This window comes from Hipposideros armiger, unplaced genomic scaffold (genome assembly GCF_001890085.2).
Source record: "Hipposideros armiger isolate ML-2016 unplaced genomic scaffold, ASM189008v1 scaffold_22, whole genome shotgun sequence".
Classification (NCBI taxonomy): Eukaryota; Metazoa; Chordata; class Mammalia; order Chiroptera; family Hipposideridae; genus Hipposideros; species Hipposideros armiger.
Window position 1 is genome coordinate 3,456,768 of NW_017731372.1, and position 16,284 is coordinate 3,473,051.

General features: G+C 34.1%; 1 protein-coding gene across 1 annotated transcript; it reads right to left on the reverse strand.

Moving 5' to 3' along the window:
- Positions 1 to 2,353: 2,353 nt before the first annotated feature.
- Positions 2,354 to 16,014, reverse strand: PDC (phosducin). Its single transcript, XM_019635434.1, is given in 6 exon segments — positions 2,354 to 2,765; positions 2,768 to 3,239; positions 5,545 to 5,696; positions 7,513 to 7,597; positions 9,496 to 9,523; positions 15,997 to 16,014. Coding segments are annotated over 4 exon segments (783 nt in total). The 5' UTR covers positions 7,574 to 7,597; positions 9,496 to 9,523; positions 15,997 to 16,014; the 3' UTR covers positions 2,354 to 2,667.
- Between the last annotated feature and the right edge of the window lie 270 nt (positions 16,015 to 16,284).

Sequence of the window (16,284 nt, forward strand, 5' to 3'; positions counted from 1 at the left end):
GCTGTACTATATTCCAATTAATAATGACTAGCAATTGAAATAAACTTATATTTTATTCTGAAAACATTGTTCTCTTTGGAAGTACATGTTTGGCTCCCTCACTGCCTTGCCATCCTCTTTTTAAGTATTTACTTCTAGTCCATGGAATTAATGTCAATCTAAAGAGTTGTTTGTTCCACCAAGGTGCTTTTCAATTATAAATGTCTCATGTAAGGATCCTGCTTTTTGCTATGGTATTTTAAGTCCAGTAATTTCCTAACAGAGAACTCTGTAAGGGGTTAATAAATTTGTTAGCAATTACTTGATAAGAAAAAAAACATGTTGAACTATTTTCTAAAAGCTCCTTATTTTGTACATAATTACCCTGTATATCTACCCACTAGCACGTTTCCTCCTTATGATATGCCTGGTGTTTATCAACTTAGAAATAGACCATATGATATTTAAAATGCCTTTCCCAATTTATAAAGGGAATAGCAGATAGAATTTTAGAGTCATGAGCAGAAACAGTGCCTATTGCAGTGACTATGTTAGGGACTGTCATTGTAATGTAAGCTGGTCATCGTTAGGAATTCTATCTTACCCACCTTTGCATCACCAACATCTAGTGCTATTATAGATCTTTTTTCTTTCCCATTCTTTTCCTCCTTCCTCCCTTCCTCCAATTGAGACATAGGATTTTGGAGCCTAGGAGGGAGGGTAAGGCTGGACATGTGAATTTGAGAGCAGTCTTAATAGAAATGGTATTTCATGCTATGGATAGGAGGGGGTTAACTGGGGTGAGTGTTTAGAGGAGTCAGTGAAGGAGACTTAGAAGACATAGCAGGATAGATGGCAAACAAACAGCGTGTGTTTTCAAAGGAGCCAAAAGAAGTGACGCAGACAGAAGGGAGATGGTCAGCTCTGACACATGCTGATGAGAGATCCAATAAAATGAGGACTGAAAATTGGCCACTGAGTTTGACAAGACAATCAACTGTAGGGAGAATGTTTGGGACAGAGGCCTGATTGAAGTGGGATGAACAAGAAATGGAAATGAGGATGAAAGATGGCGACTCTAAATACCTCTTTTTAATTTCTGATTGTAAAGGAAAGCAGAAAAGTGAGGGGTAGCTAGAAATTTTCAATTATAGGTGGGCATATTTTCCATAGTGGGCAATTAAGCATCTCATCTGTAAGCCAATATGAATAATACAATGTAGAAAAAGGGAGAAATAGAGGACACAGAGAGAGAGAGGAAAAATAAGTGCAGGAGAGAAATGACTGTGTGTGAGAAGATACTATCCACAGTATAATTTGATCAGTTGACCTTAGCGAGCTGCCCAAAGATGTCAGTAGGAACAGTGTTTATGTGCAGGTAGGTGCACATTTGAGATTGCTGATGGGAAGAGGAGGTAGGGCTCGTCTGATAACATCTATTTCCTCAATGAAGTATGAGCAAAGTGAAGTGTTTGGACTGGGAGGAGAGGATATGAAAGGTTTAAGGAAAGAAGAGAAGTTATAAAATAGTTATTTAGGAGAGTGGGGACTGGAGCTTGCGATAAATGTCCATTTTTAACATTGGTCCATCCAGGGACATTGTGCCAACCTGTTTGAAGCTCCCTTCTCACAGGGAGCCCATTTTTAGTGACTTCTCAAGCACCGTGTCTTCAGTTACAGACCATATCACTTTCACTCTCACTCATCATTATTCTCCACTCTGATTTACACACCTAGAAATTTTATGTATCTTGCTCTTCAGCTCATTCAAATATTTCAAAACGTTTTTCAAAATTTATTTTGCATTTTCATGTGTTTTTGTGGGAGCAGAGTTTTCCAAGTGTTTCCAAAGGAAACAGAAGTAGAACTTCCACTTCACTCCTCTGAATTTCAGCTCCATCATTTATAAAATGGGAATAATATTATCTACTTGCAGAATTGTAGTTAAGAATTAGAGATGCTATGTATAAAATATTGGCTTATAGTAAGCAATAAATAAATGATAGTTGTTTATTATTATTATTATTATTATTATTATTATTATTATTATTATTAAATGTTATTCTTTTGTCCAAAGAATAAAAAGTCCTGGCTTACATATGCCTTTTTTCCTAGATAAGAATAACTTCTGAAGTTTTATTTTTAACAAATACTCCTTTTTTTCTTTTTAAACAAATTTAATGTGGTACAATGTTTCTAAGTTTCTTGTGCATTAGTTTGATTGGAATATAAGATATCTTACTGAATGATAATTTTGTGTGTGTGTATTTTAGGTTTTATAATGTTTTTAGAGATTTAATATTGTAATCCCTGAGAAAGAATAGACTTCAAATAGAAACTTTATTTCCTCATGAGACTTTATTCTTATTACATAGGCAAAATTATAATTAATAATGTATTTTGAAAAGCCCAAATAATAACATTGCAGAAAAAAACAAGGAGTAAAAAAGCCAACACATAACTTGAAAGGGATTTTTGAAAACTGTCACTATATTATCCATATCCTCTTTGCCTACTAACATGTTGCTGAGGACTACCATATTTTGTAGTAAAGCATTATATCAATTTGAGTAACTGATACTAAGAAAGGCTACTCACATAACTTTAGTGTCAATCTTTTTTTTTTCCCAAATGGAAATAGCCATGCCCATACTTGGTATTCCCTAAAGGAATATGGGTACTACCAAATTAGTGTTTAACGTTTAAAAGAGAAATATGAGCTATTGACACAGTGAATCTTTGTTCAATATCTTCTTCCATGTCGCTCTGCTCTACGGCATATATCTTTCAGGCAGTAACCCGTATTCATTTAGGAAAGACTCCACATCCCCAGCAAAAAATTCTTCAGCCAACTGTTCAGCAACACTGATAAAATTGCTTATGAGTTCCCCACCTTTGTAGACAAGCAGTGTGGGGAGCACATCTGAGGAAAAGCGATCCCCAGCCCCTGTATTAGAAGCTTTTATTTTGCAAAACTTGACGGTAGGGTATTCGCTGGCGAGGCATGGTAAGCTGCTGTTTAGAGCCTCGCAGCCCTTAATGCCGTCTTCATAAATGTGAACAATGATTGTGGTGATTTTCTGCTCCTTTTCGATGGTTTCCAGGAATTGCTCCCCAGTGTCCAGCTCATACACAAACCCATACCTGGGCCCGAAACTCAGCTTCTGGTGCATGTCCTGCATACACTGTCTACGGTATTTACGGAGGCAGTTTTCGTCTTCTTTTTCCTGGTGGATTAGTTCATATTCTTGAATGCTCATCTGGGAACAGATGGAAGAATGAGACAGATCAGTCAGAAATGTATATTCCTTGGACACACCAAACCCATCCTCAACTCAAAGAATGTGCATGTGCTGTCCCCCCCACCCCCTCCTGTCCTTCTCCTTTACCTCATTCAAGCTTTTGTTCACATGCCACCTTCTTTGATTGCTTTACCTAAAAGAGCCCCTACCCCACACTTTCTATTCCTCATACGGGTTTATTTTTCCTTCATAGCAATAATCACTATCTGACATTGTGCTATATATGTATTTGTTTAATATTAGCTTAACTATGTTCCATTGGGGAAGGAATTTTATTTGTCTCGTTCACTACTCTTCAATATGTGCTATAGTGTCTGGCATGTAATAGGGGTTCAGTAATTATTTCATAATATAAATGCGTGCAATAAATGTTGCTGAATATAGTTTAGCCATGAGATGGTGACAAGTTCAGTCAGAAATGTGTCACTTAACTTCCCATCACTTTGGATGAAAAAAAAAACCCAAAAACAAAAAATCCCAGCAAGCTCTACACTGGAGTGACTTTCAAAAAAAGACAAATACACACACACACACACACACACACACACACACATTTAAATGTGTCCTCAACAAATGCCTTTGGATATTAGTGTCTCCTCCACAAAAATTGTTAAAAAGATGATACCTTATCACTTACTGATTTTTTGGAATATGTAGGATGGGACTCAAGCAAGCATGACAGCTGTTACTGCTATCTGGAGTTTATCAGATTAGCCAAGAGGTTAATAATACTGAACTAGCACCATCAGCATCACCTGATAAGGTCTGGGAAATGCACATTTTGGGGCACCATCCCAGATCTACGAAATCAGAACCTGTCAGGGTGAGACTGAGCCAGCCATATTTAAACAAGCCCTCCAGGCTATTCTTAGCCACTGATTTAGGCTAACGTGAGAAATGACCTAACTTACATCTTCCAAGACAGGCAGTTTTCACTGCAGCTGTAATATAAAATTACCTGCAGAGCCTTTCTTAATAGCTACATTATTAGTAACTTATTCAATCGAATGTTAAACACCTTACCCCCTCCCCCCAACACACACACACAAAAGAAAGAAAAAGAAAAGAAAGGACATGAAAAGCGATGATGGGACATAGTGTAGTTAAGAGATGTGGAACAGCCCAGAACCATGGAAGGTGGACAGTTCCCAAAGGGGATCAGCTATGCTGCCTATCATCAAGCAGCCTCCCAAACAGCGACTTCCAACAATGTTTAGAGTGGAGGAGAATCGAGGAAGCATGAAACTGGTATTGATGGAAAATCTATGCCTTAGGCACTTGATATAAATAAGAGTATCTGAGGCTTTCATTGCTTCCTGCTCATTTCTGCCTCTTATATTTGTTTTCTTATCAAATCACTTTTTTTTCTATTTTAAGATTATTGTCCCAATTTAATTTGCTTTAACCCTAAAAATTGTTAAATGTTTTGTATAATTTTCAAGTTACTACCATAGTTCTGTTAATTTAACAGACTGAGACACATAAATATTGATTTATATGTACATTTGAGCATTCTTATGAAAACTTGTTCCATTCACATATTCAGAGGTATAGTAAGTATTTAGGCATTCAGGTACATTTCTAAAGCTTAACCTTAGTAGAACACCTTTAACAATGCAAATGTCTCACATTTGTTTAGTATTTTACATGTTTTAAAGCCCTTTCACATTTATTTGATCTCCACATCCCTTTAAAGAAAGTGAAGGAGGCGTTACAGCTCCTCAGATGGGAACATTTCATTGTCTCGTCTACCTCACATAATGACTCACTGAAGAAACCAAAACCTGAAAATAAGATCTTAGGCTTGAAGATTTTTACAATGCCGGAAGCCTGGAACCAAGTATATTTCTGAAGCACTGTCTTTCTCTTAGGAATGAATATACAACAACTCATATACGCGTACACTGGTTTGGAGATAAATAATCCACTCTAGTGATTTTTCCCCGCAATGAAAAATCACTTTATGGTTTCTTTTATTAATCTGATTGTGGTTGTTATATAAATAATACGTGCAAATTATAAAGATTCAAAAGCGACCTCAAAGCTACAGGAAGGAAGTCATGGCAACACTCCGATCCTCTGAGATAATCTCTGTTAACACTGTAAACATCCACCTTTTAAGGTTACCTCTTTACACACATAGACATACACATTATAGAAGAAGTAAATACATGAGATTTAAAAAAAAGCTGTTGTAGAGAAAAGGAGGATGCATGTTATTACATGTTATAAATCATTTATTATTGATTTTTCCTTATCTTACCTTTCTGCTGAATCTTTCTTTTGAGTGTTTGTCGTCTCCACTCTGAGGAGAAGACATTTGTCTAAGAATCTCCTTCTTGCTAGATGGGACCGAATCACCCTCTTCACCCTCTAATTTAAACTTTCTCCAATCATTTATTACTCCTTTGGGTCCTGGAATAAAATTAAAAACAAATTGTTTCCCTTTTTAATTTGAAAAAGACTATTTATACAGTTAAATTTGTATGAGTGTTGCCATGGAAATAGACTTGTCATCTTCTCTATCAGAAACACATCTCATTTGGGCTAGAAATTTCTGACTGCCCTGCTCATAAAAATGTGCCCCCACATTAATCTTGTGAAATGAGTTTTGACTAAGACTCTTTCTGAAACATCTGCATTAATGAAAATACACATTATGAACTTGGAACTATTGGCAAAATTTGGGGGTAAAGATAATTTTAAAAATAGGGTATAGAGAGGAAACCGGAAGTTTAGAAAATCATACTTTATTTACATAAAAAAGAAGTTTCAGCAATAAATTTAAAAATGGCACATACTATTAACAAAGGAAAATAGGCTTGTTGGGGGAACAAGTTGAAATGTTTTCAAGATCCAGAAAACAAGAATAACAATAACACATAAAAGACAACCGGTGAGAGGGAGACCTAACCTCAATTCATACACACACAAAAATCAGCTTTAAGAAAATTGTTACATAACCATCCAATTCCTTCTAAGATTCTAAGGCTCTCTTACAAATGTAGAAAGGATAGGATTTGCAGATTTAAGAAAAATAATTAAATCAAGGGTTATCTAACTGGAATTCTGATGTTCCTGATAAATAATAACAGTGCTTGGAAAGAGGGTCTAAATTCTTGAAAATATGCAGTTTTAAATATTCATCACTAAAGCTTAACTATATTTATGCCTTTAATATTGTATTTTATATGTGGTTGTATTCTCTCTCCCACATATTTCCTAATAAGTGTTGTTTATATAATATATAAATTTAACATAAACTTATTTATATTAATTATATTCAGGCAATGAAGGCTATTTGTTTACTTGTGTATGTAGTCTTTGTCTTCCAGATCTGTTTGTGCATATACAAAATATGCATATGTATAGCATATCTATATGTGTATAAAAAGAGAATCTTAAAAAAATAATAATAAATAAATAAATAAATAAAATAAAAAGAGAATCTTTTTTCTCCTGTTTTTTTTTAACAAATAGTAGTATATTATACGCACTTTCTCTCACCTTCTTTTTTTTTACTTCATAATATATCCCAGACATTTTTTTTTCACATATGTAAATAAAGAGGTTCTTCCTTTTTTAAAAAATGAGGCCATGGTGTTCCATTGTGTAGACATTCATTTACTTAAACAGTTTCTTACTCATGTACATTGTTGCTTCCACATTTTTTTCTATGACAAATGTAAGTCTTAGGTTTTCTGTAAGAATATTGAAATCCATCTGATTTAAGAATGTTATCTTTCCCTTTATTTTTTTCAGATTCAAAAAATTAAAATTAACCACTCAATTTATTTCTTTACCTTTTCATCTAATATCATTTACAATTGATGGGAAAGTCCATAGTGGGGAAATTAGGAGAGAGGGTAGTGGCTTAATTTTTGTGAAGATAGAGATATCTTACGATATTGGGCAGCAAGGAATTCTCAATAGTTAGTGTTTCTAATTCAATTTCTTATTCTTTGACATCTAAATAAGGCTGTTTTTAAAGTATTTTATTTCACATTAATTTACCCACTCAAACATTTTTTTTAATTTATTTATTATTTATTTATTTATTTTTAGCTGAGCCATCCTGCCACCTGTTGGCATCAAACATTTTTTAGATGATTCCATCAAACCACTCAAAGTGTATACTTAAATTTCATACTGAGTAGTGGGGATGAGAACATTAGGGATCTCCAGATTTAATTTTAATTTAATAATTAGTTTTTTCTTATAGTTTGGTTACCTGTATGTGTGGCCTGTCCTTCAAAATCTTCCTCCAAACTTTGGCTTTTGGCTTCTTCCATTTTAGGGATTAGATTTGATATAATCTATAGAATGAACAAAGGAGAAATGATGACAGGTGAGAAATATATATATGTATATATATATTTTTTATATTCATTATATATTATTTAATAAAATTCATATTATATATATTCATATTCTTCTGCTGCCACGTTCCATGTAGGTTACGGCTTATTACCAAGTGATAATAGTGTTTTGTATATTTCTGTCTGCCTTGTAAAGGGACATAAATTTAATATTTTTGTTATTAAAGATCGTTGGACCTAAGGATTTTACATAATTCATGATTTGTCCTTTTTTTTTTAACTTAAAAAGCCTTCAGTTTAGGCCTATGTGTTTAGTGAAAATTATTTATTACTGATTTTCTTTTTTTATTACTGTTAATTACCAAATTTCATTAAATTGTATCCCAATATTTTATAAAATAAAAATCTTTTAATTAATAATAATTATATACTTACTATGAACACTTGCTATGTACCAGGCATTGTTCCAGTTATTTTAAGTGTCAATTGTCATTTAATTTTTACACAGCCACACATAGCAGGGACCATTGTTAACACCATATTACAACTGAAGAAGCTGAGGACAGGGAATTTAAATTACTTGTTCAAGATCACACAGCAAGTGGTGGAGCAAGGATTTGAATCTAGATTTGATTTTAGAGGTAAATCTTAAACCATTATGAAATTTAACATTCTATAACAGAGTCATTTTTCTCAATATGGTTTGACAAATCCAGTTCTTGAGTTGGCATTAAAGAACAATCTAAGGAATGTGTGATTCAAAACCTAATGCCGTAACATCTCTCCATTCCCTGACTGGTTTTGGTGATGCTACTCACCAAGCAAGTGAAACCAACCAGGAATTATGCCTATAGAATTTTGAGAAACTATAAAATATGTCACAAAATCTACCAAGAGCACATGGAGTTTTTATAGGAAAACTCCTTGATGCCCTCGAAAAGAGCTTATTTTTTCTTAGCTCACACCAAAATCCAACCTATTTGCTTAGTTATCTTTCCATTATCTGGAAAACTATATTATTATAAATACTAACACATCCCCTAAGCATCCCCTAAGGGGTCCATATAATTGTGATTTTCTTGAAATTTTCAAATCAGGGAAGATATACTATTAGTGGATATACTATCTTTTTACTGTTTCTTCTTCCTCTACCTTTCTGCCTTTGTCTCTTTCAATGATTCCATTCAGTTTATGCTTTGATCCCAGCTTACTTTTTTACTGATTTACACTTCAGCCTTGGACTTGGTCTGTTTGGTGCTTTCCCAAGGCATGGAATGGTAAACCAAAACTCTACGTCTTGATTGCTTTTTTATTTACACTTCTGCTCCCATCATTTGGACTACTCTCGTATTTCATTATTTCCCTCACTACATTTCCTACCCAGAATCACTGGAGGGTGAGGGTCTTTGCCAATTTGATTTTATCTACTTGAGCAAGAAAAGGCTTTTAAGAGAAGGCTGTCAAGGGAATACCAATCCATTCTTCAACATTTATGTAACTATAAATATAATAAAGAACAATTAAATTAAATTTGAATGGATCTACTAATGAAAAAGAATAAAGGAAAATGGAAATCAGGAAAAATGGAAATAAGAAAATGTTTTGGGACAAAAGAAGCTACTTAATTATTTAGTGCAGTTATTTAAAAATAATTTTTGCATCTAAGAAAAATGAATACTATTAGTTTTCTTCAAAAGAACACTACAGAGCAAAGTAATGGAAACTTATTTTATAACTTCAATAGCTATTTAGTCCCCAGGAAAGTAGAGACTTTTATTTTGTAAAAGTAGATAGTTAAATCAGGGGTAGCTACTATTTGCAATAAATATACATAAGGTTTAAAAAAATCTAAAAGTAATTTTATTTCAAATGTTGAATTGAAGACGGAAGCATACCTTGCTTCTTGCCAATCTAGTTGGAAATCTAGTGGAGGAAAAAAGAAATTTTATTTTTCAAAAAGAGTTTCGCCAATTTCAAAGAATCCCTTTACTGTAAAGATAATCCAGTTACTTGGAAAAACCTGATCCGGTGATTGAATTAGCACATGCTAAGAATGTGCCAGGCATTTCCCATGGCTCTGAATTACATGAAGAACAAAACTCTTCCAGCATGGCACTGACTAATTCTAAGAGTCAGCTGCATTGCCTATTTAGAAAAACACAGAGTCCATCCTCACCTAATCTTTCCATTTGAGTAGAGTACAAAGATTGGTGAAATTTACTACTATTTACTACTAGGGAAGCCAGTAAACAGAGACAGAAATTAGAAGAAAAATATTGAAATAAGAGGCATATTTGCTGCACTGCTTGAAGACTCATAGAGGGAGACACAGTCCAATATAATTAGTTATTGATATGTTTGATCTACAGTTCTATTAATAGCCCTTGTCATCAAACAATTTATCTCCTTCAAAATTTGCATCCATAACCTAAAATTAATTGAATTAGCATTTGGCAGGTGCTTAGATCCCAACACACACTAAGTGCTAAGTGAGTCTGTAAAATAAAATAAAAACCCCAAAATGAGTTGATTGCACTGAGCTTTGTGTAGAGATTTGTGCAGCAAAGTGCAATATTTCACTCATGAACTCATACTAACCATTTAAAAGAAATAATTCTATATTCCACAGAGTAGCATTTGAATTTTTAAATGTAATTGAAGTAACAATTCTATGGCTTCAGCAATCTTTAAGATCAATTTCTAAAATGATCTGTTTGTGTCTTAGTCCTACTTTTATGGAGCCCAAGTTTTATATAAAAATCTTCTCAATGCGTGGCGTATCTTTGAACACTAACACTTCAGTCTTTCAAACTCTCTGCCACTTTTTTACTTGTCCATAATCACAGATAAACATAGTTCCCTGGTATCTTTGTCTGCTTGCACTGCTATTGCAAAAACACTACAGACTTTGAGGCTTAAACCACAGAAATTTATTTTCTCACAGCTCTGGAGGCCAGAAGTCCCAGATCAAGGCCTGACAGGGCTGGTTTCTGGTGAAGACTCTCTTCCTGGTTTGAAGATGGCCTCCATCCCACTGTCCTTATGTGGTGGAGAGAGAGGTTAGCTCACTCATGTCTCTTCTGGTAAGGACATTAATCCTGTAGATGGAGGCCCTACCCTTAAGACCTCATTTGACCATGCATTACTTCTATGTTAATTACTACAGCAGTCCCCCCTTATCTACGGGGCATAGGTTCCAAGACCCCCAGTGGATGCCCGAAACTGTGACTAGTACTGAACTCTATATATACTAGGTTTTCCCTATACATATATACCCATGATAAAGTTTGTTATAAATAAGGCATAGTATGAGATTAACAACAGCTAATAATAATATAGAACAACTATGACAATATACTGTAATAAGAGATACATGGTCTCTCTCATAATACGGTATTGTATGTAGAGCGTGGAAACGCTGGACAAAGGGATGATTCACGTCCCAGGTGGAACAGAATGGGATAGCGTGAGGTTTCATCACGCTACTCGGAACAGCGCGCAATTTAAAACTGAGGAATTGTGTATTTCTGGAATTTTCCATTTAATAGTTTCAGACTGCGGTTGACCGCAGTTAGCTGAAACCATGGAAAGTGAAAACGCGGATAAAGGGGGACTCTGCAAAAACACTGAGAAAACGCGTATTAAAATACCATCACATGTGGGATTAAGTCATCAACATATGAGTTTTAAGGGACACATCTCAGTCCATAGCACCTGGCTCTGACTTTTGCAGAGAATAAAGTGAATTACATAGGGGCTGGCCACCATTTCTGTGCTCTGGGCCTACAAAGCCTGCCTTTTTCTTAACTTCTAAAGCTTTGGAGTCTTTCAGTCTCCCAGAGTTCCCCCATCTATCCTCTAAGAATTGAAGTTAGGAAAATAAGGCATACCTAGGATTAACTAGCCCAGGGGTCGGCAAACTTTTGAGACAGAAGAGCCGCCAGGGGTCAGCAAACTGTGGCTCAAGAGCCACATGCGGCTCTTTGTGTAAGTACATGTGGCTCTGAAGTAAAATTGAAAATGAAAATAAAACTATCATAGTTCCATTTATAAAATTTTTAAAGGATATTATTCACATAATAGTGATTATGTAAAAATATATTTACGGCTCTCGAATAATTTTTAAACTGTTGTGAAGGACAGGATTGGCTCTCCCAGGGGTCAGCAAACTTTTGAGATGGAATGTACCCAAAGAGCCACATGTGGCTCGTGAACTGCAGTTTGCCGACCCCTGAAGTAGTCCATTTTTTTGATTCTTCACTAGTTCTTTCCTGCTTCTGGACACACATTCCTGAGACGCAACAGAAGTTCCTACAGAAAGATGCAACAGAAGTTCCTACAGAAATACAGGCCAGGAAGCCCCTGCATGTCCGATAACACAGATGCCAGTTATTTTCTTGGCCAGTGTCTGGGCTTATGTCCAAATAAAAGTTTCAATAACTATTATTTTCTGTTGAGAAATAAAAGGCGTAAATGCCAGGGGGGGGGGGAAAGGCTCAATATAAGTATTTCATCTTATTTAGTAGGTTCAGATAAATGTGTCTTCATTTTTTTTTTAATAAAAGTTACATATGCTATTGCGTTGTCAGAAAAGTCATGATGTATTTTTTCTATGTTTTTCATATATATATATATATTCTTACACTGGTTTCCCTAAGTACAACCAATATTAAAATTACCTTGCTACCTATGACATACATAACATCTTTCCATGAACATTAAAAAATGCTAAAAAACAGAGCATTGAAGTAGTTCCAATGCAAAATTTTCAAAATAAGACAAGTTTTTTTGTTGTTTGTTGTTGTTGTTGTTTTGTTTTGTTTTTGTCACTGTGCAATTTAAAACAAATATTCCTTCTTCTCTCTTATACATGAATGTGTATGTTCCCTTTTGGAAACACAAAATAAGAAGCTGTTTCAGAGAAGCATCTGTATTAAAAATGACATTATTGTATTGGAACATAATTAGCCATGGAATATAAATAACTGACTGGGAATCAAGTGCTGAAAGTGCTTGATTAAATAATTCTTTAACTCAACTACAGTGGAATTTAACAAATGCTCTATCTTTAAGGCTTGCCTGGAACATATTATAATATTAGGTGACTGAAACCAAGTGAAACTTCCAGGTGGGAAAAATCTACAGAAATTCTGGTCCACCTTCACTTTTGACAGCAACCTAGATTCTGCATTTTGATGTGCGCTCCATAACGCGGTACCACACTATATGCTGCCCACCCTTTAGCATTTCGTGTTCTACCCTTTTCTGCCTCTAACCATGCATCTCCTTAGGTCTCTGCTCTCCTGTGTTTTCCAAGGGAATTTTGAGCTAAGCTGATCCACTAAGCCAGACCAATGTTCTCACCAAGGCTAATATATTAATGTCAGATGTCTTAACCCCCAGCCATGACTATCTTCCCCAATGTCATATTGGACTCTGGTAGGAAACAGTTCTGCTTTTTCCTTCTTATTAAAAAAGAATGTGATGGAAATTTTATATCAGCTAGGTCTGACAGCATCATGTCAGACCAGGGTAGTTATTACTGGGCGTGTGGACGCCTCTATTCTCTCTCATATTGTAAATGTAGCTCTAATGATTTCACCAAGCCATAATTTCCTCTTTTTCTAGCCCACCCCACTTTTATTTATGACTTTGAAAACTGGAGATTTGTAGTAAAAGTGATATGGTTTTAGGTTTAATAGTAATATAAAGGGCATTTTATGCCTCATAAACCATCAGTTAATTTCTTGAATTACTCTTTAATTGATTTATTTATATATGTCTTCTCCCCTGAGGAGGAACTAAACTTCTTGTGGGCTGGAACCGTGCATGACGGTGCTTCCAAGTGAAAGTATAGCAAAATGATTAACACATAAACACTGGGGTTCAAGTCTAGCTCTGCCAATTATTGACCTTGAGCAAATTGCTAAAACTCTCTGTGCTTTAGTTTTCTTATTTGTTAAACTGGAGTAGTAATCATGTGTACTTCATGAGGCTGTGTGAGGATTAAATGGTGTGAAATGTATTACAGAAAATGTATAGTATTTAGTAGTAGGAATTTAACAGGTATTGAGTAAAGTGATAATTAGTAAATAATTAAAAATTTAAAATAGTAAAACCAAATATTTACAATTAAAAATAGATATAGGAAAACAAATCTAAATTTTATTTAAGAATCAATACATATATATGTAGTGTTATGCCTAATTATCTCCACTACCCAAAATATGTGTGTGTGTATACATAGTCACACATATATTGTACATTTATCTCAAAACTGTTTTATATTCTCCTATCTCGTTATGACTATGGCTTTTCCTTTATCATAATATTTTGATTTACTTCTAGTAAGCTCTGTTTACCACAAAGTATTTAAGAATGTGAAGGGGAGATGAATTTAAAATCATGAAATACACATACAGGCTAATAAAATGTGCATGAAATTGCCTCTTTGAAAATAAGAGTAAAAAGATTTTCTGTAGAAGGTGCATAAGTGGAAAAGGGTAGGTGATAATTTAATCTGAATGCAATATACTTGTTTTCCAATGAATTGACTTTTACAAATCATAATTTTCCTTTTAATGTTTATGCCACAGTGGTTTATATAGTTTTTCAGAATTTCAGTTGTCTAGTGGAATAGGTCTTTGCCAAAACAATAATTACCCTCAGGATTTTTGTTGCCACCTTTAGTCATTCTAGTTGTTAATTTTGGGTTAGGTCAACTTTTATATTTTTGTATCATAATCGGAGTTCTCTTTAAAAATAAATCCCAGAAGCATAAATGGAATATAGGACATGCTATCCTCAAAATGGCTGAAACAAATAAGTACTGAGCAAATGGTTGGCACTCAGCAAATGTTAGTTTTCTTGTCTTTGCACACAGAACACACACCTTGATGCTACTGAAGACATTCCTTACTCTATTTATTTCTTTTTCCCTCCCTAGTACCTAAAGTTCATAACAACTTTGATAGAAGAACCGTGATGGAAGCTTTGATATAAGACACTGCAGAGCAAATATAATGTTTTCTCAGCTTCTATCCTTCTCAAATAGTTTTGCTTTATTAACAAATGAGACTGGACAGGCAGGAGACCTAGGGAGCTTTTTAAATAATTTGTATATCAGGAATGTATAATACATAGCAATCTTTTATTTGTCAACCAGTAGCGTCAGTAAAAAATAGTCTGGGAAAATATGAGCTTACAAATTATAACTGAATTTGTGCTCCTAATAAAAGAAGAAGACATTAACTTATCCAGGTTTGCTCTTACTACATACAGATATTCTATTACTTATTCTGGAGGAAATAGAAATGTCAGAACCTTAAAGGGAATTCAGACCAGATATCTTATTTTTAATATCTCTATATCTTGTAAATACACTTATTCTTGCACATAAGGTTTGAATTCCATTTTAGACGTTATCACAAGTGGTTCATATATATTTTGACAACTTACATAATATCAAATCCAATTCATAAACATAATATTTAGGCAAAAATTGCCATGATCTCTAAATTTTTTTCTAACTATTAATGTTAGATGATTCTAAGTAGCATGCATAATGGTAAAAAAATGTATATTTAAAATGGATGCTATAGTTAAAAGCTATTATACAGTTAATAAAAATATTCCATGGTAAAACAATGAGAAAGCCTTTATTCATTCTCATGATGCAAACTGTAAAGTTGATTACTAATAATAATCACCTCCATGGATGCAAAATTGCAGAAAAATAAAACCCACTGAAGGTAAAACTTCACCTAACTTAACAAATATCAATAAACTTCCTGTATTCTTTTAAAAACATCACTTCTGTTTCATTACATTTTTGAAGTAACCTTCCAAAACAGATATTATTAGTCCCACTTTAAAGATTAGAAAACAAAACAAAATAACACAAAATATAATGTTAAGGAAAAAGTCCAAGAACACACAACTGGTTAAGAGGTCTTCAGAGATCCGAGAGTGTTTTAGTGCTGAATGTAGTTACTCCCTTTCCCAGCTTGGGGGTCAAATTTTGAAATACAAAATGGAAACAATCATCACTTCTTTCCCTGAGTTCTTCCTTCACTCAAAAGGAGAGCTGAAGAATTTTAAATTTCAAAATGAATTCTCTATTCATGGTTTTATTTTAACTTTCTAGAATATCAGACTCAAAATTGCGTCTTTACTCCGAATTTACATTAGCGAAGATGACTAGTGTAGATCACTTTAAGAGGAAAAGATACACAGTATTTAATTGTCTTTCTAGTAGATAAATCATGACTTCATGTTACTTAGAATTATTTTAAAAGAACACACAATGATATATAAACAGTCAAATCATCACTCTTTCCCTGAAAGTAAAAATTTTAAATTTATATTATCCAGAAAACTACAGTTTGCAGACTCACAGTTTGGTTCTCTGTGTCTGGTGCCCTTGATTATGTTCCGTAGATAAGAACTCCTGTCTCAAGAACTCTTGAACTTGGACAGGTTTAAGCTCAGATTTAAGATTTCTGGATACTGATGACCTTGCAGAAATAGCTCTCAACAAGTAATAGGATTGACATAAGAGAATTAACAAAGCCTATTCATTAACAGTAAGGCAAAAACAAACTAAAAAAAGAGCTTTAAGTCCTGTGGTAAATACAATCTTTATCCACCTATGGTATGTTCTTTGAGAAAATATTTTTTCTCTT